Consider the following 24,130-nt stretch of genomic DNA (forward strand, 5'->3'; position numbering starts at 1 on the left):
TGAGGGACAGTTTAATAGAAAATAATCCTGACCCTCTGAGATATAACCACAGTAACTTCATGTAGGACCCATTTCACTTGACATTGCTACCCTTTTCCAGAGAAAGTCTACTGTCTTTTTATAACAGCACCATCTCAATTACACATTTACTTAATTTTAACTAAACTGTGCTCTGATGAAGTTGCTTTTTATGTATAAAGATCAGCATCTTGTGCTATTTGGGCTGTGCTTCTAGCCAATCAATTGCAACAAAATATCCAAGAGGGCTATCTTATATAACCATAAAGGAAGTAAATATGCTTTCAATTGGTTATATGTCTTTCTAGTGAACATCCAAACCCTTTTCAGGAACAAAGGAATCTCATAAAATGTCTAGCTAAGAAGGAGATTTTGATATAGAGAGTTCTAGAACCAGAAAGAATTTTTAGCAAAACTGCACATAGATTCTCAAGTACAAGGCCATGGAGAGTGCTTGACTTGAAACAGGCATCCAACTATGCCTGATGACCACCTTCAATGTCATCTATTTTTTATATTGGGATGGAAAAGCTCTTTACAGGAAAAATGGTGTGCTTTGATTGTGTTGTTTGAATTTTAAAGTATTCAAATTCAACATCAAAAAGGCTCTAAGAATCAAAAAATCTAATAAAAATAAATTCTGAACTAGTGATGCAGAAGAACTGTAGTGACTTTATCATCACACATCTACATACAGGCAATTTTCAAACGGCCCCAAATATACCAAACTGCAAGAATTTAGACATACATCTCTAAAAAAATAAAGACTTAAGGACACTGAATACTGAACATACTGAAAAGAATGTTTCTACCATAAGCTTATCCTGTGACATTATCAAGATTTCAAGTTGACAATTTATTGCCAAGAATCATACAGCAGAATATACATACAAGGATGACAATGCTCGAGGTGATAAACACTCCCAAGTGAAGTCATAAAGGCACTAAAGACAAAAGTTCCTGCACAACTTTGCATAAGGAAATTTTAAGAAAAAAAGTATTTCGTCTTACCCAACTCACTTTCACCAATGACAATCAATTCTGAATTAAGCAATCTCTTCATAAGTATTCCTAAATGCATACACATAAAGGATGTCAAATATCTGTGATAATAGACCCCAGTTTCTACATGCAGTCTAATATCATGCTTTGCTATGTATACCATAAGACTTACTTTTATTCTTAACATCCATACTAAATTTCTCTCTTTTGCATTTACCTCATCTCACTGATTCTGCCAGCCTCATCAGGTAATGGGAGATCACTAGGCTTTGAACTAGGGCAAAGGATCCACACTTAGGATCAGAGAGCACTGGTAAAGTGCACAATGTTGCTACCATCAGACTTTTTAAGTGGTGTGGAATTGGCTGGACACAAGAGTGCATTAAGTCAGAATTTTTCGGCCCCGAAAGTAAAACTCTGAAAAACCTCAGAAGAAACTGACCAGCCTCCCAAGTTAGTTAGATTTAAAAACCAACCAAACAAAGTTAGGTTTAAAAACCAACCAACAACCAAACTTACAACAACTAACAAAAAAACCCAAGACAAAACACATATACACACAGAATAACCAAAATAATTCCAAAAAAACAGATCACAAAAAAAGTGGTAGCTCCTCTCACAACAATCTATTTGGAGAACTCCTTGCTATAAGTCAAGATCATAAAGATATGCAAGTTATAACAAACACTGGACAAGTTCCAAAACACAAATCCGCAGAGGGATTATTACTCAGTACAGAAAGCATAGAGATCAATTCCAGACCAAGAAGCTCCTAACTCACTGGTGATTAGACTTCTATTGTACAGAAGTATCATTAGATGACTTTCTGTGGTAATACTGCATGCTAAACTTCCACTTCTTGGCCATCCACCATATGTGGCTAGAACTTCCCTAGTGACCTGTTTCTTCTGCAAACTGAACCACAGCAATTCTTTTATCTTTTCAAGAAAGTCTTTGAATTAGCAGCCCTTTTTATTTTTTCCCTTTCTTTTTTTCCCCTCTCCTCTTTCCAGTCTTCCTTCCATTTGGCCGATGTTCTTCATAAAGTCAGTAATCAGCAATAAGCAAAATATTCCAGGTGAATTTTTACTAGTCCTACCCATAAAAATCATCTCATGGCAGTTTTCTGCAGCATTTGTGCCCTCACTGAAAGAATATCAGTAAATATTTCAGTTTTCATAGCCTTTTTGCATTATAACTTTCCCTCCCAACTAAGGGATTTACCCTTACCATTAACAAACTACCGAAGACTTCCTTGCTATGCTTAACTTCTCTCATTTTTTGCTTCTCTCAGGTCAAAAGTTGTAACCTTCAATTTTACATCTTGAAACCCTACAGCAGGAGGTCAAAGAGCTAGTTATTTCTTTCATTAATGAACAGACAGTGGATGCCTCCATTTCAGAGGACTGAGGAAGGTTTGTTTCTCTCACACAAAAGCACTGAACAGTTGTCATGTAGCCAGCTATAGCAGCTATTTTCTTGATAACAACCTTGGTTAAAACTGAGTTTGCTAATTTCCTGGTACATGAAAGAGAACAAAAAAAAAAATAAGTATACTGAGAAGTCTGCTACAAGAAAAACATTTTGCAAGTTTTACAAGTATTAAGAATTCTTTATCAGATAAACTTACTTTATCCTACCAGACAACTAGGAGAAATAAAAATTAACGTTCTAACAAAGACAACCCCTTCATATTCTTCTACTAAGGCTGACAAAGCAAGTCTTCTTTCCCTGATGGACCCTATCATATTAAAGACATAACTGGTACAGATAGTGTCTCTCAAATCACTGTCCAACTTAATCTAGAGTAAGGAATTTACACAAGTACATTTAATGAGTCTGCTGGTACCAAGTGGTCCATGCCAACAGTATTGTTATCAGTGATAAACACATCACTACAGCCCTTGACAGAGCACTTAGGACCAATTCATGCAATTTTAGAGCAAGATGAATTACCTATGGGAAAATAGAGCACTTGCTCTGAAAAGTCAGCTTTGCTACTAATATCACAGTAAATGTGTACATAAAGCATACACTCAAGTCTTATGTGTCAAGAACTACCTACAGGATTCTCACCTACTAATTATTGCGGTCATTCTCAGCTTCTCTTGTTCCTACAGCAATATGCTGTTTGACTTTGATCTCAATAGCAGATCTCTTTTAGATTTAAGTAACACAGACTGCAGTTAGTCTGCTTCCAGCAGATACAGGAGACAAAACACAAAAAGAATGTCATGGCTGTCCTGCCTCCTCTGTTACATTTTGTCAGGAAGCCTTCAGAGAGGAGTGCAGCCCAAAGAGACTCCTTCCATTTTGCTACACAGATGATAAGGATTGAAAAGGACAGGGAGGGAGGAACAGAGGAAGAAGAAACATAATATGGGAAAGTTTGTATCTTTACAAAGTTACCTTCAAGAATTATAACAGCATTGAAATGAATGTCCTAAGTTACAAAACATCTTTCTCCAAGGCTGTGAATTTTGAAACAGAAAAATTCACAATACACACACCTGTAAAACATTTGTACTTAAAACAAGCACCTGAAATATAAAACTTGTCTTGCTGATTTCATTATTGAAGGTAACATTTCAACAACCTATAGTAGTCCAAATAAGACCATGTTCAGATATACATATCAGTATGTGATACCAATTACCAACACACACGTTAAACTAGAAGCCCACATCTTGCTTGAATACTAGTTATAAATAATCCTTTTCATGTTAGTCACACTCACAGTTTCTTGTCTTTGGGACTCGGTGAGCTTTTCAGACAATTCTTCTAAAGTCTTTCTTAATTCGGCATCAGTCCTTCATAGAAAAACAGAAGACAATAGTCTACAGTGCAAAAGCTAATAACAATGATAACTTTAAGCAGCAACAACCCCCCAGAATTTTTGCTACTTCAATTTGTTCTACAGCCTATTCATAACAGATCATAGCCTATACATAATAATTTATAGCATAATTAGAAGCAAGTCCCAAGTGGAAAATACATTATAAAAATCATTCCCATTCCTCAAGTGAAGAAACAAAGTATATAAGTATCAGCTAGGTATCAGGTCAATAAGTACAAAATTATGGACACATCTACATACTCCTTTTGAACAGTAGTTTCTTACTAGGAATTAACAGTCTAATTCCTGTTATTGCTCTTGAACAAAGCATCACATGTTGATAAAGTATATACATTATGGCCTGCAGGAAAGCTTGCTGTGAAGGGACTCCCATAACAAGAACAAACTAGGAGCAAAGCTGTAATAAAAAGAAATTCCCTAGTTCTTGTCATTTTATGCATATATTAAAAAAAGATAAGGAAAGCCCTATATATTTTACAAATTGGAACTGGTAGGTGTTATTTACATTTATAAATACTTCAGAAGATGATATAAAACAACCAGTTCATAATCCTGCTTTAATCTACATGTTGCACAACCCCTCATTCTCCCCAGAATTATTTTTTTAAATAAAAAAGTTAAAGAACTTTTTCCACACTGTTCTTCACATGGAGTTATATCCTGTTTATACCGATTTCTTCTTGAAAGCTCACGACTGATGTCATCTCCCAGGCGAACTTGTTCACTGCTGAGATCTCGAAGAGACTGGTGGAAAGAATGCAGCTGTAAATAAAAGTACACAAATTAAGCCAAGGCTTAGGAACTCATTTTTTCTGTGGTATTCCAAAAGTACATATATACACATTTTAAAAAACAAAGCAGATAAAAATAACCTAAAAAAAAAATAAAACACTATAAACATCCAGTTGATCCTGGAAGAGGCCTGTGAACTTCTATTTCAATCCACCCTTCACAATACTTCCTCGGTGTAATTTAACTTTCAGTACTTTACTTGCTAAACCAAGTTTCCTATGTTTTTTTTTCTTCTGTAGTTCAGAGTTTAGACACTATACCACCTCTTTAATCAAATGCAAAGCAAACTGAAACATCTGAACAAGTAATGTTCCCAAAAGACATATTTCATGTTAATTAATACTAGTATGGTAAAACAATGGTAAAACATAAATAGCATGGTGCCCAGCTATATATGCTTCTATCAATAGATAACACAGGAACATGAAACAAAACAAGCAGAACAGCATAATGTATTCATGAACTACCAAGAAAAGGTATTTTGCTTTGCCCAAGACTTTACATACTCTTTTTTCAGATCTTGGGGAAAAAAAACAAAAAACTAAAACACACATCTACTTTCCTCTGTAAAACCTCCCATTTTCCCCATTCAGCATACTCCCAGCTTATCATCAGTTTTAGGGAGCAAATAAAAAAATGAACAGGTCATTCATTCTACATGGGATAAAAAGTGAAAGTTAATCCATCCTAATGCAACCTATTACTGTCAACAATTCCATGGCCAGGATTATAGTTATGAAAAACCCTAATATATAATATTCTTTTGTTCTGTGTCCTAGATTTAAACCTTCCACAACCAAGCTGACTGCCCTCAACATTCAGATACAGGCACTACTACCTCCCTTGTGTGATTAACCAGAAATTTCAACCTGACCTGAGAGACTCAGAAATAACACATCATATTTTCAAAATGTATCTGTTGAGAAGGAGAGAGACTTAAATGTGTTAAAAGACCATTTGCTGAAAAATTACTTCAGCTAGTAAAAGTCAAAATAGGAATAAAGAGATAGTGGTTACAGAAAAAAAAAGCCACAGCTTTAGATAAGCAGAACTGCTTTATCTCAGGCCTAATTTCTACCTGTAATCATGATCAATGGCTACTTCCAGTTCATCATTCCTCAAAGCACTATACTCTTCTTACAAAATAGTTAATGAAAAGAAAAAAGCCATATTCACTCACTGAAAAGCAAGAATATGGAATAAACCAAGTTATCATCAACATGGGAAAAAAAGCTATTTGCCCACATAGTTACTTAATATGAAGAACTTTGTATGCATTGCAGGAACTCCCTTGAATAAAATTTCCAAGATATTTATAGAATATCTAGAAACAATCTAAAATAGTCCTAAGGATTTTGGATGGCTGGGAGGAAAGATTTCCATATAACCTTATTTCTTTCCAAGGATTGTTTTCTAGACTTAGCTTGGGAGGGAAGGATGGGAGAACTAGATTGAAAAGACAATGAAACAGAGTTAAACAAAAGTCTAGAATTTCTATAGCTTCCCAAAAAGTCAACTGAGAAAACTTGTTGTAGTTAAGTTTAAAATTCTATGGAAGCTGACACTGATTTAAAAAGTCAATATGAATACCTTACAATCAGCTTCTTTAATATTAGTCTACACAGATTCCCTCAAGCAAGTCTAGCCACCCTGTCTGAAAAAGCAAAAACGGGTAGTAAAATCTCCTCTCTACCTGCCAAATAACAGAAACACTATAATCTTATCCATTAAGGTAATTAATTTCTTTTTTGTGAAGTCTGCAAGCAGATACAAGTTAAGGGATATGAAAATTACCTGTGGCACACACATTCTCTCCTCCTCCCATCATCTACCTGACACACAGCCTCAAATCATTCTACTCACAGGTCAGACCAAGAACTAAGAAGAACTATCTGGTTCAAAATCAATCCAAGCTATACTGAAGTAAAAGCAAAAGCACTGAACCCTACACCATTAACTAAAGCAGAATAATCCACTTCACAGCCTCACTGAACTTCAGCATGAAGGTGAATGCTAATTGGCTGGAAGAGACCTCTGAAGATAATGCCATCCAAGCCCTGTGCCAAGGCAGGGTCACCTAGAAAAGGTGACACAGGAACTTGTCCAGGTGGGTTCTGAATGTCTCCAGACAGGGGGATTCCATAACCTCCTGGGCAGCCTGTGCCATTGCTCTGCCACACTCATTATAAAGTTTTTCCTCACACTGAGGTGGAACTTCTTGTGCTTTAGTTTAGGGCCGCTGGTCCCTGTCCTGTCACTGGGCACCACTGAATAGTCTGGCACCATCCTGTTGAACACCCTAATATGTTAGAGATATTAATATGCATTACTGAGATCCCTTCTCAGTCTTCTCCAGACTAAACAGGATATTCAAAGATTATTTTTCTGTGTCATAACACAGCCAAAAAAGTAGGGAGATAATTTTCATATTTTACTTTTGATATCACTACTATCTGAATCTTTTTCTCTATAATGATTTGCATGAAACTTCATGACAGACAGAAGTGACTGCTTAATGAAAAAAAAAGGTAACACTGAACACAAATCATAGCTGAAACATCCTCAGCTGCACCTTCAGAATCACTCCATTTAATGTAAAAGCAAGGAGTCTGGCGACCACATTTCCTATTTGGACCAGCCACTCCCATCAGTGCTCAGTACCTGGTCCACATTATCTGTCTCACTGACAAATCGAACACTTGCAGATCTAGACCTTCGATGTTTATTGCCCTGTGAATCTCCATAATCCCTGAGAGGAGAAGTGGGCAGGAAGTGGCGGTTGCCTATAGGAGATATGAGATAAAAAAAATAAGTTGGAAGACAAAATTTTGTATGGGAAATTTTTCATTTTGCTTCATGAAAAATGTGTATTTCATCCTGACAATATCCTTCATTTCATTACAGACAACTACTGAACTACATAACATGCAAATGACACTTTTAGCTCTTCTCAGGATTCTTCTTCAGTTTAAACATTTCTTACCCATGACATACAAGTATTCCAGAAAGAAGAATTGTTTCTCCAAGGAGTAGTTTTTCCTCAAATTTTTTTTGCCCAACCAACCACTTTTTCCTCCAGTTGAATATATCAGAGCTTCAAACTATTATATTTCACAGCTTTTACATAGGAATGAAACTTTTAGAGGTTTCTACTAAAATATATTAAATACTACTTCTCAAAGGAACACTCCTCCCAAACATACCTTTTCCCAAATATAATTAATTTTCTGAGACATACAAGGAAAAAAACCTACTCTTTTGTGGGTCATTAATAATTTCTGGTTTTCCTTTTCCACTGTTTCCAAACATCCATAATCTCATGCACATAAAATTTAAATTCCCATCTTGCTGTGAAGCAAGCTTCAGAAGCTGCAATATCTTTTGGATTTAGCTTTAACTTGTATGTACCTACAACTCATGCAGTGGAAAATTAATTTTCTCAGCTGAAAGAATTAAAGTTTCATTTAGATCTCTTGGGATATCAGCAGAAAATACTAACAGAAACAGAAAGCTGGAAAAATTTACCGCATAAACAGCTTCATAATGCAGTTGTCTCCCAAATACCTGAACTCAGTTTCTTTGCAGTGATGATCAGTGATGACTTTCCATAAGACTATCTCTACACATTTTTCTTAATTTCCTCTTCACATAACAGAGTTATATGACATAATTCAAGCATACTCAAGCCCTTTAAGTATTTTACCTGATGTTCCTTCTACATCCAGGTCACTGGGATATAAACTTGAGAGAGATGCACTTCTCATTCCAGAGTTTCGTGTTAGCCGCTGGCTCCTTAATTGACCAATAGATTGCTCCAGTGTTTCTTTTAACTGCAGAAAAGTTATAATATATTGAAATATGAACATAAACTTGTTTATTAAAAGACACGTTAAATATTATTTATTTAAAAGTCATTAAGAGAATAAAAGCTATTTTTAAGCCAAGTACAGCTATGAATTAAAAACAGCTTTTCTTCAGTATCTCATATGTCACATTCCTGTAATTATAGCAAAATGCTTCCAACATTGGCAGCTTCAAATATCAAGTTTCTTAAAACAGTGGTGCACCACCATGAAAACTCAGAAGTTTGTCTACTACAACCAAAATAAGACCTATTTGCCAGCAATGCTGATTAACAGTCTTGCAAAATCCAGAAAATAACTTCAAATAAATTATTTTTTACTGGAATTTTTCCACCAGCCCTATCTGGAATCAATTTTATATATGGCTATCAAATTTCCCTAAGCAGCTTTATAGAAACCCCCTATTTCACTTCAAGAAAAAGAAGCCATTCACAATTTAAGACTACAGAACTAGCTATATTCAAAAATTAGTTCTTCATTTTTCAAACTTACATATTATAATTGCATTTCTTAACTTTGGTCCTTAGCCACTAACTTTGTCACACCTCTATTTGACAATTCACAAAACATCAGCTTCTAAAGGTTCTCCTTTTTCTAAGAGAAGCTTGTAAACAACGGTTAAATTGATGCCTTACTCCTGCAGAATTATACACTGTGTTGGATCTCCTTCTCTGAAGAAAACAAGCTTTCTTTTCTACACATTTGCTTCTTCACTCTCTCTACCTTCACATGTAAAATATTCCTACATTTCATACGCATCTGTTTCAAGGCAGCACCTGCTGCAGCTTGTTTGTAATGAAATTGTAAACCTCCCTTGCCCTAGAAGCACTAATTTGTTTTGCTTTCTCTAAGACACCTGTTTTCAAACTTGCAGAAGACTCATTTTAGAATTTTCATCCTTTCTGCAATTTAGAGCAAGCTGGTCAACAGATCCAGAAACTGTTGTAGAATAACAGGAAAAACGCTACACCAGTATGATCACAATCCCATTCCCTGCTATAATTCAGCTTTTATCTTATCACTTCTTGATGCAAAAGAAACATGTTCTCTAACACTCTATTTCAGCTACACATCTTGTATTTGGCATAGTACCATAACATAATCTACTGGGCACTTATAAAGCAGAAACGTAATGAGCCAAGGAAACCTGTCAGAATTTCATTATATAACATATTACTATTAGTTTGCTCAAATAAATATTAAAATTTCCTGTTTATAGCTACTTAACTCTTTATATATTCTGTCCATTAATACCGAGTTTTCAGCTATGAATTCAACTAATAGAAAAGACCGAAGAAGTGAAGATAAACTCAAAGTTGCTCACCGTTGTTATTGCTTTGGTTTGTTCCTTGTTGTATTCTCTGTATTGTCCTAGCAAATGGTCAACATGTCTTAGATTTCTGTTGGTATCCTTAAATAAAAAAGTTTCAGAAAAAGAGTCAAAACAGAAACCTCCTGTAATCAAACATTACTGTTGTCTTTATTGTTACTGTTTTTGAAAATTAAACTGAAAACACAAGTGCTTTCTAAAGGGTCTAATCATAATCCTGTTCAAGTAACCAGAATGTGAAGGAGTACAGCATGGCTAAAGGGGGGAAAATTAAGGAAAAGAAAAAAACAAAACCAAATGCTATCATTTCAGTACAACAGTAAGGCCTCAGCTTCAAATAAAAAGTTTTTTCAGGTTTCAGACATTCTGTAGAAAAACCTTTTTAATCCAAAAATCTTAATATTACCTGCTTGCAGAACAGAATAGTTATCTGAGAAATAGCAAGTTTTTGAAGGTGAACACACTAGGTAAGGTCACTGCATGAGTATTCTCTGACCAGATAAACGCCTGGATCAGATGGAAGATCTACCGAAAAGCAGCCCACAAAAAGCAATTATCTTAAAATCAGAATTTCAGAAGAGCAGCTAGAAAGAGGCTAGACAGAATCAGAATACCAAAAAATCTCTTCTAAAATATAGTTAGACTGTATTCTTATTAACTTATTATCTTTTTTCTAGATTGACGTTTATTTTCCAGATAACAAGTTCTGAAGTTTAAAGTTACCATTCTATATTGATTTTTCTCTTCTCATATATTAAAAGGAAAAAAAATATTGCTGACAAAACAATAAGTAATAAAACATACACCCACCAACTAGATATTTAGAACTGTCAGCTAGAGAAGAATGGGAATAAATTCTCAAGCACTAATGGTGTCAGGATAGCTAAATGTCTCCTCCCACTTGCAAAACAAATTCAGATATTCCCTCTGCATCCTCCACATTTTCTTGTTCAGTATGTATCTCTTACAAGTTTAGAAATAATGCTTCTCACATCTAGAAACTTTCAGCTAGCTAAAACTAGGTTAGAAACAATCTAGCTTTTTCACATCAAGAAAATATTTAAAATGTAAACTCTATCCTGAAGGAATTGACTGCTTACATATTTATCAGACTTGGAAATTTTACACAGTACAAAGACAACCAACACAAAACTGAAAATTTCTGATAGAAAATTTAATGCCTCTTGTGAGAATATAACAAAGCTGATTTGGAATTTCTCAGTTTGCTAACTATAAATAGTATTCCCCCACATATCACTGTTACTAACAACATTCTATTACTGTCTGAAATAGCAGCTGTATAAAAGTGCAACAAGCCACACAATTTCAGCTCAAAAGCAGTATGATCAATATCCCAAAACCCTTTTTGGTTTGCACAGAAAGCAATGTTTCCCATCTGTACAGTACACTCCACAACTTTAGAAATGAAAATTTGACCCTGTGTTACAGAAATGCACACTCTATAAATACTTTAAAACTGTATTTTGTAAACAACCTGCAAAGTGCTTGCTAAAGTATGGATCTTCTCTGTAACTTCTTCAGCACCATAGTTCTGAGCTCTGTTGTGGGATGCTCTCAAAGGCCGCCTTCCCACTCGACCCGTAAGAAAGTTGTCTGAATCACTGGATGAATCTGCCATGAGTATCCTGAAGCCTAGGCAGGGAGACCAGAAAAAGTAACGTTTATTAATTCCTGCCTGCAACCGAACAGTCTTGCACAATATTCCCAAAGCAACTTCATAAACTCAGATTACACTTACATTAGCCTTTCTGGTTTGGGTCAGCAGGATGTACTTTTGAAGCAGATCTTCAAACTGCTCCTCAGTTGTTACCTTTGTTCACACTATGAAGCGCATTCAAGATGCAGGAGGCAGAGCCTCTTAGGAGCAAATTAAATCAAAATATACACTCTCACTGCTTCCAAGTGTTCAGTACTCACAATAAAACCATGGCCCAAAGCAAATTCTCCCCCCAAAACATACAGTGGAGACATCAATGTTTATCAACCATCTTGGTGTGCAGAACCACTCTTATTTAACTCGCACTACTCACTAAGCTGTCTTCAGAACGGGGATTGCTAAATCTCAAGGATGGCAAGACAGAGGGAAAAATAGGTCAACAGTCATCAGACAAGTGAAATTATTAAAAACTAGAGACAGAAATGCCTAGTATAGTAAAGTCACATAATAACTGATTAAAATAACAACCCTCAAAAGGTAGGTTAAATCGAAAATTTTTCTTCAACTATTACACACTGCAGCAGTTTGCCTTAAGGTCATGGGATGACTTGGTGAAAGAAGAAATAGACTGGCAAATTCCTGAATTCCTGTAGTCAACAACAACAAGAAAAAAGTCATAGCAAAGATGTCATTCTTCTAGCCATGAGAGCTGAAATTTCGAAAAGAAATAATGGATGGATTCAAATATGTTATGTTATGTTGTGTGTGATGTGATATGTTGTGTGTGATGCGAGGTGTGAGGTGTGATGCGTGTGATGCATGATGTTATATTATATTATATTGCAACTTGATGTTTTTCCAGGTCCTTACACTTCATTTTTAAAAGGTTGACAATTTGTGTCCCCCAGACTTGGATAAAAACCTTTCAAACACCAAAAAGAGCAAATCAGCATGCTCAGTCTCTGCTCAAGCACATCACTTTTCCTTATATTTTCTGAACTGCTGAATTTACCTCATCTTTCTTCTTCTTATCTCACTTCACTAAAGCACATTTTTACTAACAGTATCAGAATTTGTTATTCCAGTCCCCCACTCCAGTCAGCTGCAATGAAGTCTTAATGAGACTGAAAAAGAATAAAGACATAGCACTGGGAAACAGGAATTACGGGATATTTTCAAAGACAAAGAAAAATAAAATAAATAAAACACTGGTAGAAATAACAACATGGAATAAATTTGGTAAAAAAAATCTCTACAAAACCCAACAAAGAAATACAAAATACAAATCCAACCATAAGGTTCCCAACTACTGAAAAGCAAAGGCAGGAGGAAAAAAGGGAACAAAGATTTACAGCAGGAAAGGTCAATGGGTTTATTTTCAGCTGTCCAAAAATAGGCTCATTAAGATATATACTAGCCAAAGCACAAAAGAAAGGTCAGTAATCAAGGTAAACATAAAAGAAAGCACAGGATAAGGAGGACATTTTGTCTGAAGAAAACTTACTATTTATGGTTAAACATTCCTCTTTGTTCTTATTAGCAACCTAAAAGGAACCACAAATACTTTTAAGGTGAAGAAGTTGTTTCACATAAAGCAACATCCTCATTTTTTTAAAGGAACTGTGCAAGTTTCACTTTAGATTAAAAAAACAAAATCACAAAGTAGTAGAAATTTGTAGGAATGCTCCATATGCATATTTGCCTATCAATGAAACAAACAAAAAAAGCTTATCACTTTTTCCAAAAAGCTACACTAATTTCAGCACATGATCATATGGCCAACTTGACAGTAAGAATTATTTGGCTCTTACTGGTTTTTATTCTACACAAACAGATCATAACCTTTGTTGAATTGATGAAAAGCATCAATACTCAGTATTCTCCTTTCCTGTAGGAAGCAGAGCATTTCAGCTTCACTGAGGACTCTTTTTAAGAGATCTGCCAGGTAAGAAGTAGGGCTGACAATATCAACGTCAAGCTCTCCAGCTCAAGTAAACAAAAGACAGTCAGTGTACACAACTTGATTATTCCTCAAGTATTTTATTTGTTCAGCTCCACACAGACGAATCTATCACTAGGTAACTAACTTAGTGTTAAAGGAATGGTTAAAGCCCTATAGCTAAGAATGAGCACGAACAAAAGAAAATTAAAAAAAAATTATAGTCCTTCCAGAATGGAACAACATGACACCTGAAAGGCCCTTTCCTTCAGCGCTTGTATTTGAGCCCGGAAAAAGACCGGAGGGTGATCCCATATGATGATATTTTACCATGGTGCCCTCAGGGAACAGTACCACAATTAATTATCAATTTGTCACACCGTGCTCCCGGCACACTTCAGCAACACGACACAGAAAACGGTTCCTTCACACCGCTCATAAACAAGCAATGCCCCCTGCAAATCCTCCTCCCGGTGGGCACGCAGGGAACTCCACTAACACCCGACTCCACCTCTGAGAGTCTCCTGGTTCTTTGGCCCAGACAGGACCAAGAACAGAACCCAGAACGTGGCCGGGCACGCCGGGCAGGGCCTCCGGACTGTCCCGAGGAACCCCGCGGCCGCCGCACCCCGCGCCTGCCGCCGCCGCTCCCATCCGCGCCCGCCCTCCCGCGGCGCTCCAAGCCGGACAGCCGCTCCCGCACACCGCCCTGGCCGCGGCCCTTCCCGCACCCCTGACCCTCACCGCACAGCGCTCCGAGGCGAGACCGCCCCGTCCCCGGGCACCTTCTGCCCGCCTCACCTCGCCGCTATGGCAACTTGAACTAGCCGCCCTGCCGCCAGCCGCCGGGGCCGCGGGTCGGGCGGGGGCCCCCGCAGCGGTCCATGGGACAGAGAGTCCGCAAGCCACAAACCCGCCATGGAAAAGGCAGCGTGCGGAACTTCAACTCCCGAGAGGCTTTGCGGCGGCCGCGCGGTGAGGGACAGGCAGGCCCCGCCCTGCTGGGGGGCCGCTGGGCCTGCGGAGAGCGCTGCTGGCAGCGGTGGGAGAGACCTGCTGTTTGTGAAAGTTGTTTTGTGAAACGCAAAATGTTTACAAAATACACACTGGTGTTTACAAACGTGTCAGCTAAATGACTGTGAAAAGCAGAAACAAGAGTGGTTGCCCTAGTAAAGCCGGCAAGTCTTCTCCATTTCGAGCAGACGGCTGATGCGCTGGGAAAAGGCATGTGAGCTACGGAGAGCAGCTGTTGCTTACAAGGAGGCATCTCCCTTTCTGTTTCTCGGCTTTCCTTGTTTCTTTAAGCCACGCGTCTCCCAACTCCCTGTTGTATTCATTACCCTTGTGTGCAGTAAAAGCGACCAAATATTACACACTGCTACCCTGACTGGCCTTGAAGAGCTAAAAGGATAAGGAGTGTTGTGACTGATTACAGGAAATGTCTCCTGGGCCTCTGAAACTTGGGGAGAACTTGCAATAGGCCAACAATCACAGGAATATTTGGCTGCAAATCACCTATAGGTGAGCACTCCAGCCAAAGGTAAATGCAGTGAGCTGGAGTTTTTCATACATATTGTCTATTGCCCCTGGGATCGAGTCCAGGCTGTGACCATTGCTCTTTGAGCACAGTATTAAGGCACGGCTGGCAATCCATAGTGCCTACCTTCATTCCTGTGCTGCAGAACTGTTTCATGAGCCCTCAATGCAGCAGGCATGCTTGAATGCCATATGATTATGGTGCACATCAGGTATAAGACAGGTCTCCCACACTGGCAGATTTCACCAGTAGTCCAGGCAGTGGCTGCTGGCCCCTGTGTCTTTGTGGTCATGTTTAAGAGGCATTAACCTCATCTGAGCTGAAGGCAGGTGAGACACACACAGTACAGGAATCTGAGGACGTAATTTATTTCACTGTGAACTAAAGCATTAGTGAATAGTGAATAAGTCTTCCCTAGTTTCAATACATGGTCATTGTCCTGGCTTTTCCTTTGCAAACTACAGCATAGTCAAGTTGTGTTTGCAGGTCTAAATGCAGGGTGTGAGTCAGGGCTTCTGGTCAGTCTTTTGCTTATGGTGGTTTCTGGGAGAAAGGCCCTGAATTTTCCTGAGTTCGCTGAGGGCTTTTCTCTCAGTTTTGCACCTGGCAGTGGATTTACTACTTCACAGACTCAATGGAATTAATTAATGAGCAAATTCCTTTTCCTGCCCTAGTAGTGTCTCTCAGACCAGCACAGAGACGATGCAGGGGTAAATAACATGTCCTGGATGTGACTGGTACATACATGAGAAGTGTAGTTACATCTGTGCTGAGTGTGAGCACATCTGATTTGCTGCTAATGCAGTGTTCCAGTGGAAGTTGATGCCAGTGCCTGAGACCGACATACCCGGCACAGCCGCTGGTTCTAAAGACAGGGCTAACCATGCATGCACCGACTGAGAAAGTAGTTAGTCAACAAAGAGCACTTGCTAGTTTGTAGCAGAACAAACAGATGCTTACAGTGCTTCAAAGGTCTGTCTGCACACAGCTATATTGTCAGCTGCAGCATTGCTCAAATATTCTCTTTCACATATGCATATGGAATAAAGCTTATGCCGATGATTAGGACATAGTTTTTTCATCCCCATCAAGTTAAGGCTTGCTTGGTATAAAAATTGAGATACTAAAAACTGCTACAGAAAACATGTAAGCAGGCATATATGCTAAGATTTCTGTCATGGTTTAGGAATTGTATTCCCCAATTTATTATTCCTACTGAAAAAACCCAAACCTGCTCCCTCACTGCCCTCTCCCTTTCCACCCCCACCCCCCGTGGTGGGCTGCAGAGAATTGGAGACACAGAAGATAAAGATCACACATTGAGACAAGAACCATTTACTGGAAGCAGCAAAAACTACTAATTACATAGGATATAAAAAAAATGAAACAATCCATGGCAAATAACCCTTCAATAATTGACAATACCAGATGGCTCCTTCCACCACATTTCCTCAGCTGGAAGGAGCTCCTTCTTCCCAGAAGAGATTCCCTTTCTCCTGCACCTGACAAATTGCTTAGGTGGTATAAAATAACCTTCGGGTCCTGACCGTGCCCCCTTCTGGTTACTACTAAAATAAACCCTGTCCTGACTGGAACCAGGACATGCTGGATTTTGTGTATCTTTAGTGAGAAAGATTCAAACCATCCAGATCCCACTACTCTCAACAGAGAAGAATGTGGCATTTCACTGATATTTTCACAGTCAGTTGATACGGTGAACATCAGTATAAAGTAAAAAATTACTTCAAGTGCTCTGTGGGTTTTGTACAACATATTTGGTGCCAACTTCTGGTGTCTTCTGTTCTCTTCAAAATTCGAGGAATGATAGAAAGAACAGGTAAGTGTGATGGGATATTCATGAGGCTTACTAATTTACCAGTGCAATTACCTGTCAGCTCAGTAAAGTCTGTTCTTTGTACCTGTGCATTTTGATTTCCAGAGTAGATGGATGTATTAGAGGTTACTACAACTTCCTTTAGAGCAGGGAGAGACTTAAGATTTGTGTGCATGTATTTGTCGCTGTGTCCACTGCCCTGGTGGGCCACTTGGCCCAGCATACTGTGTTCATCAGTGACAGCAGGAGGTTATATTTAGAGAGAGCACACAAACCTGGCTACATACTATGATATAACCCTCTGTAGCTTCTTCTGGAGTCTACATTTGTCATGTCAGAGCACATTTGTAAGATGGCTGTTTCCTTTGGTGTCTGTTTACAGGCCTGTAGACCCTAGACCCTAAGTTTATATAATCCTGTGTGCCTTCCCAATCTCCTAGCAATGATCTCTGGAAGCTTAATTCTGAGTGTGTGAAAAAGTGCTTTTTTACTACTCTATGGTTTTTCATCATTTAAGGGCCTTTGCTGAAGACTGTGCTAAAGGCAGACTGAAAATTTAAATAAACTGTATCTAGAGTACTGTTGACAGCTTCAGAGGACTTTCAAAACATATAAGAAACATCTCTCCTTCAAAAAAGCCGTTCTGATTCTTCCTTCAAAGAGCATGCATACATTAATTTTATTCTTCCTAGTAGTTTATACTGATGTACCCACTACAGCTGTCAGAATCATATTTCTGGAATTCTCTTTTTGAAGCTGAACAGTGTTGTGATTTTTTTGTTTGTTTGTGTGCTTTTGTCATAAGGAAGTAAAATGTGTGCTTAAGATTGCTACAGAACATTTTCAGTTTGGAATGAGGATGATAAGAAATGATTTAACTGTGCACTACAAATCACTATACTAGATATAATTATAAAGAAGTTTAACTTTACAAGAACAGAACCCTTTTATTTTATTAGATGAATTTGAAAACATATATCCAAGCATTCTGTTATCTGAAATGCTCTGCTGAGCAGTAACATGACAGTGCTTGCATTTAGAGAGGCCAGCATGGTATTTCTACTTCAGGTTAGTACTTCATGATTAATACTCTTGTACCCCTTGACTAATACAAATATATAATACAAATATAGATCTTGGCTAAAACATTTAAAAAAAATATTATTCTGAGCCATTACATTACTGCATATATATAAATAAATGTGTATTGAATCTGACACAGACCTTAAGGATAGAAAATCCAGAAGGATATAACTTTCTTTGAAAATAATTTCTTTATTTTAAGCTTTGATTTAATTCTTTTTAATTCTTGTATTTGTCATTAGTGATACCTTTTCATGCTATATTACTTGTCCTCCATGACAAGTCATTATTCATATAGCTTTCAGGAGATGGTTTCACTATTTCTTTCACAAGGCTATCAAAAAAAATTAAAAAAAAAAGACAACACAAAATAAATAACTCTCTTACAGATTCATCTTTCATGGTACTCCGATGTTGGTGGCTGGTTCTGGAGGTCTGTCCCACCCGCGGCTGCTGCCGCAGACTTCCGAGATAGGGGTCCCACAAGGAATGGCTGTCCAGGGGTCTCAGGCAGTTTCCAGCTGGGGATAACCCGTATGAACTCAGCCTGAGGCTTCAAGTGATCAGCTCTCTTAGATGTGATTTCAGCTCTGTAGTGATCAGCTCAGCTCATGGTTTACCCCAGCCGACACATGGACAAGAGATGGGAGGCCATGTAGAGTTCCACGGAGTCCTTTATTGGCAGGCTTCAGTGAAGGGGGCCAGTGATGGTCACATCCCCTGAACTGGGCAAAAGCTGGGGTTTTTATAGGGAAGGGGAGAATTGGGAAAAGGACCAATGATTTAAGACTGGGGTAAAATGACCAATAGTTTACAAGGAGATAACATGGGGTCCCGAAGCAGGAAGAGGTCCACGGTTTAGTCACCATAACTAAGTAGTTTTGTTTTACCTTAAGGAGCAGATCTCCAAGGCAGAAGCCTTTTGGAGGACTGGCCTTCCTCCACACTCAGAAAATGAGTTCTTTTATGAACAACTAGCATAAATGCATAAAAGAGGAGAAGCACTGCATGGTAGATGAATTGTCACCTAAGTCAGTGAGCTTAAAAGCAATTTTTTATTCATGATTGTTGTAATAAACACTCAAATTCTTCTATTGAATATGCTGGTCTCCTTATTAAAGGAAATATGTGCCATATCCAAGTCAAAAAAGTACAAGATCTGTCTGAAGACTGAATTTTGAGGATAAATTAATTTTTTCTAGAGGTTATTTCTAAGCCTGGATACCCATGCAAGAGATGCAGACAGAGCAGAATGAAGTCAAAGATGGCTAGAAAGCTGACTTTAGATGAAGAGGCACAGGGAATGTAAGCCTGAGGGGAAAAAAATACAGAGACATAAGTCCATAGGCTCTGGGATTCACTCATGCATGCTGAGGTAGCTACTGACATGATGAGGAGCACCAAGATAATTAAACTCTCCATTGAGGAAAAGCTGAGAAAGCTGTTCTGTCTAGCCTGGAGAAGAGAAGGCTTGGAGGATCTCATCATTGTGTGTAAATACTTGAAGGGAGAGTGTGGATATGATGGTGTCCAACGGCAAGGCAAGAGGCAATGGGCACAAACAGAACAGGACCTTCTATCTGGACATCAGGAAACTCTTTTCAGTTTTGAGGGTGACCAAACACTGACACAGGTTGCATAAAGACGTTGTGGATCTACATTCTTGGAATAATCCAAAGCTGTTTGAACACAGTTCTGGGGAACCAGCTCTAGGTGACCCTGCTTGGTCAGGGGCTTGGGCAGATGGCTTCCAGGGTCCCTTCCAATCTTAATGATTCTGTGACTCAGTGATTCAGTAACTCTTTCTGTAGACAAATATACCTGCCTGAAAACAGTTCTCATCATTCTTACCTATTGCTTAAGACCAAGAGTTTAATCTTGCTCTTCTTTCTGAGCACTCTTAGAATTGACAGCATTAGGCTTTATAAGGCCTTACACAGCAGTACCTCCTCTTTATCCTTCAGCACACTGGGTATTCCAATTATCACAGGTTTTCACAGATTTTTCTTAAAGTTAGGAAAAGCACATAGTTCCTCAATATTCCATAACCATAAAACTCCAAAATTACCTTGAAATAGAAGACAATTTTTTTAATATGGACATGAATCTTCAAGAACCTAGAGTAAAATTATTTCATACAGTTGTTCAAACACTTGATGAATGATGCTGTGTCAAAGCAATGTGTCTAATGTATTTTTTTCTGACAGGCCAGAAATTATTTGCGATACTGAAATAGAAACAGGCAGGAATTGGCATATCTTCCAAGCTTCTAGTATGGCAAAGCACATGGATTAGTCAGAAAAAAATATCCACCTAATATTTTAATCTACTCTTTACTGATTTATTTTCCCAGTTTAAACATTTCCTCATGCAGATATTCCTAGATGTGGCTGTTGATATGTGCTGATTTATGTGGAACACCAATTAGACCTAATTACTTCTTTGTTAGAACCTGTTGTGGTTTATCTGATTTGTGTATAAACCATATAAGCAGTGAATGGATAAGTGAGAAGCCTCATCAAATCTGGCAGATGATGATAATAATGTTATTTTTTTCAGAAAGCACCACAAAAAGGATGGAATTTGGAGCCTTGCAGTGCCTGAGATGATACATACTGAACAAGAAATTGTGGCTGTCAGTAGAGGGAGTGCCTGTAACAGTGGAAAAATATGCTTGTCAATTCTTGCTGTGTTTAAATTAATAGAGACATGCAGGGGTCTATAAAAAAGAACCAGTAAAAAAAATCTGCAATATATTGTTATTTAAAAGTGATTTTCTTTCCTATTTGTTTATTTTAGTCAGAGCACAAGACATTTTAATTGATAAAAATTACTTGATATCTCTAGCCTCAGGACATACAGGATTTTGCATGTCTGTTCTTAGGATTATATTTATATATATTATATATAAATTCTTATGTATTATATTCTTAGGATTATATTTATAATTGTGGATGTACACTTGTTGGTGATACTTTTAATACATTAACTGGTTTTAGTATATAAAAGAGGAACATTTATTAATATTCCACAGGGTTGAAAAGTTGCCAGTCACTCTAAGCTGCTAAATGCCATCACTTTTCAAAACTGATGTGATCAGAACTCTTTATTATTGTTCTTTTTTACAGCTTAAAACACTTGCAGTCTTGACTAAGCCGAGCAACTGTGTTCTATCATTCCTTCAATACAGGTCACGTTTCTAAACCTCCCATTTTCCTTACTATTCTGTGAATAATCCTGCTTTCCTATTTATTGATGATAAAGTATTCCAGACAACTCTATCAATACAAAACGATATGGAATAATTGCAACATAGTCCCATATTTCTGCCATGCAGGGTGTGTCTTATTACATGTAGCTACCTGTGTTTTTCTATTCTGAATTTACATTCTGATTCAGAGTTCAGAGACCTCCCTAGCCTGAGGTTATCTGTAGACTTACAAATATGCTCTTAGTTTACCCATCACTGGGCCTCTTCTTGAAAAATTGAACAGAAGGAGCAGGAGCTGTCTAGAAGAAGCCGGAGTATGGCAATGCAAGGCTAGCAGCTCCCTCGGGGCCAGGCACCAAGAGCCACAGGGGATCGCCCTAGAGCAGCAGACAGGGCCTGGCAGCCCAATCCATCCCACCAGCCCAACCAGAGGCTGGGCAGCTGGTGACTTTTGGGGCAGCCCAGGGTACTGTCACCTCCTCAGGGAATTGGGACAGGCTAAGGCTGGGCCAGGATGGCAGCCTGGGTGTCAAGGCTGGCATAGGGGGGCCCATGGCCAGGCAGGACAGAGGCAGACCAGCCTCAGTGTGGTGGTGCTGGGGCAGGGACTGATAGCCCTGCAGGCTGACACGGTCCTGGGTTCTGTGCAGGCTGGGAGAAGGTCCTAGTGGAGACTAGACAGGGGCAGTTAGGACCATCAGTGCTCTCAGCTCTGACAGGCTGCACCAGGAGGGGACTGCAGGCTGTGAGCCAAGCGTGGTCACAGCACAGAGAGGGACCATGCCAACAACCCTGCAGCATCTCAGCAGGACTGGATCAGTGATACTGACAGTCACAGCAAGGCAAGGAATGAAAATAGATCCAGGGTCCAGATAGGAGGAGCAAGAGACACCTGGAGACAAGACTACAATGTAGGTCCAAGGTCTGTCAAGGAGAGGACTGGAGAGAAGACAAGAGACAATACCTTCTACATAGGTCCCCAGTAAATGCAGGAAAACCAGTCAGCAAGACAGAAGTGTGGGAATCAGGCTGTGAATGATTTCAGTGTTTGAATAGCTCAGGCCTGAGCTGACCCAGAGCCCTGGTGCTACCAGAGAGGGTACATGGTGCTGGGGTGGGCAGGTTGGCCAGGGCGGAGCCCTGACAGAGGGAAACAACTGAACGGTGATTGCAGACTTGTAACCAGAAAATTCCTTAAACATGCCAAAAACTACAATGCAAACATTATCTTGCTTAGAACATAACTTTTCCGAGCAAAAACAAGCGTCCATGGAAACACCACATGGTTAGCAACAGTCATTTTTCTCCCCAAACTCCGTTGATGTTCCTGGCTCAGAATGTGCAGCCCAAGTCTTGGAGCACAGAAGGAGGTGCATCCAGACCTGGAGCTCTTCCCAGGCTGAAGGTACATGTTCTGTCCTGTTTTCTTCAAGGCTATCAGGCCTTTAATGACAGGAATCCCTTGTTTTTATCATTTGTGGTTAAAGCCCAAAAATCATATATTAAGCAGTTCTTACTTATTTTAGAATCTGTTCCAAACATCTTTGTGTCAGCTTTGCCATTTTCAGTATACAATCTCATATAGTTTCCATTTTTGATCCCTTAGAAATAGCTGGGAGGATACTTTTCTTTCCATTAACATTTTCTGGACTATCACCACTGCCACAGAGCTGTTGCCATGCCAAAGCTTCTGATGCCAGTATCTATATGCATGCTCCTTTTCCCTAATAAATGAAAAGTAATTAAAAATACTTTGCTCTCAGTGAAAGAGCAATGAAGCAAATTACCCTTCCTCTTGTTTAGGAATCTGAAACACAATTATGATGGAGTAGCTAATGCAGGTTACCCTATTAGTAAAGGTAAGTACACCAGACGAGTGAGTATTTGGTTTATGATAACCTACTGAAATGACTCAAATCTTGGCACTACTTATCTTCCCACCAATAAATCTGTTTTCCTTTGCTTTGTCCATACACAGTGAAACATAAAAAAGTAATGCTGAAGTTGGAATAAAAGTGGGAGGGAGACGGGCTGCCAGAGAGTACACACAAGATACTGCTACAAATCACTCCAGCAGTACTGTAATTAGAGATGGGATACACATCTCTGGTCTTTTCCAGCAAACTAGGTCATGTTGTGAGAAGTAAGAACTCCTCTGTTGTGCTCAGAGTACTAGGTCATCAAAATTGGTTGTGAGAAAACAAAGATTAAGCTGGAAGAGAATTTTATGCTTGAAGCTGACAGGCTGCCTTAGGACAGTGCCAGGTAATATTGTTTGCTGGATGAAACAACTTTAACTCGTACCCTGCACCTGGAAATCAGGTGTAGAATAGGCTCATGACAGCTAAGAGATAGGTCCAAAAGACAGCAGAAATTCCTTTGATGATACATTTGTTTTATTGATGGTTTTGTATGCCTTGTGTCAGCATTTTTATCCTGTCTATAGTTCCAAAAACAGGAAGACGGGCTATGCCTCATGAATGCCAGGCAATATTACTCTGTGTTGGATAAGAGTGCAGGTTTTGCAGATTGTAGCAACTGTAGCGATGTTGTACTTGCTGACTCTTAGCTATGCCAAACAGGATATGGTGTGTCTCATTTCCACAGAGGACAAGATGGGTGGAACAGGACCAGACGGGGTAGAAGAACAGAAGTAGGTGTGTTACCACTATCAGAACCTGTATTGTTTTGTGGCTTTCTCTTCATGAAATATGTCATTAGCTCTTGGCAGGGAAAGAACATGATCCCACTGCTGAGAGATGGCAACCTTAAACACCTTGGTAGCAGCCTCGAGCAAGCCAGTCTGGTTTATGCCATGCTGGATTTGTCTCCCTTAGCACTGACCAAAGTGGTGTACAGTTACAGAGCCAAGCATGTCTGACTTGGCAAGTCTGAATCACAACTTTTGTCTTATCTGTGCCTCTGTGGCACATGTATCTCTCTTGTTCATTTGCCTTGAAATCCAGTGATCTGCCTGTGGCTTTGT

The 24,130-nt window shown here is 38.8% G+C and overlaps 1 protein-coding gene across 6 annotated transcripts in view; it reads right to left on the reverse strand.

Annotated features, from left to right (window-relative positions):
- Window positions 1-14,320, reverse strand: part of CEP128 (centrosomal protein 128) — a 96,631-nt gene extending 82,311 nt beyond the window's left edge. For 4 of the 6 annotated variants that reach the window (XM_088058164.1, XM_088058163.1, XM_005520214.3 and 1 more), the window contains exons 1-8: window positions 14,224-14,291; window positions 13,045-13,084; window positions 11,358-11,515; window positions 9,857-9,943; window positions 8,373-8,499; window positions 7,331-7,452; window positions 4,548-4,639; window positions 3,758-3,830 (exon numbers count right to left, since the gene is read on the reverse strand). In XM_088058164.1, coding sequence (XP_087914290.1) covers window positions 3,758-3,830; window positions 4,548-4,639; window positions 7,331-7,452; window positions 8,373-8,499; window positions 9,857-9,943; window positions 11,358-11,501 — 645 coding nt within the window. In that variant the 5' untranslated portion in view covers window positions 11,502-11,515; window positions 13,045-13,084; window positions 14,224-14,291. Of the gene's footprint in view, window positions 1-3,757; window positions 3,831-4,547; window positions 4,640-7,330; window positions 7,453-8,372; window positions 8,500-9,856; window positions 9,944-11,357; window positions 11,516-11,621; window positions 11,771-13,044; window positions 13,085-14,223 lie in introns of those variants that run through there. The other 2 variants (XM_088058161.1, XM_088058162.1) reach the window with 2 other exon arrangements.
- Window positions 14,321-24,130: the final 9,810 nt, after the last annotated feature.

Source organism: Pseudopodoces humilis, chromosome 7 (assembly GCF_049639895.1).
Source record: "Pseudopodoces humilis isolate 2021_Gansu_Grassland_sample_001 chromosome 7, ASM4963989v1, whole genome shotgun sequence".
Taxonomy (NCBI): domain Eukaryota; kingdom Metazoa; phylum Chordata; class Aves; order Passeriformes; family Paridae; genus Pseudopodoces; species Pseudopodoces humilis.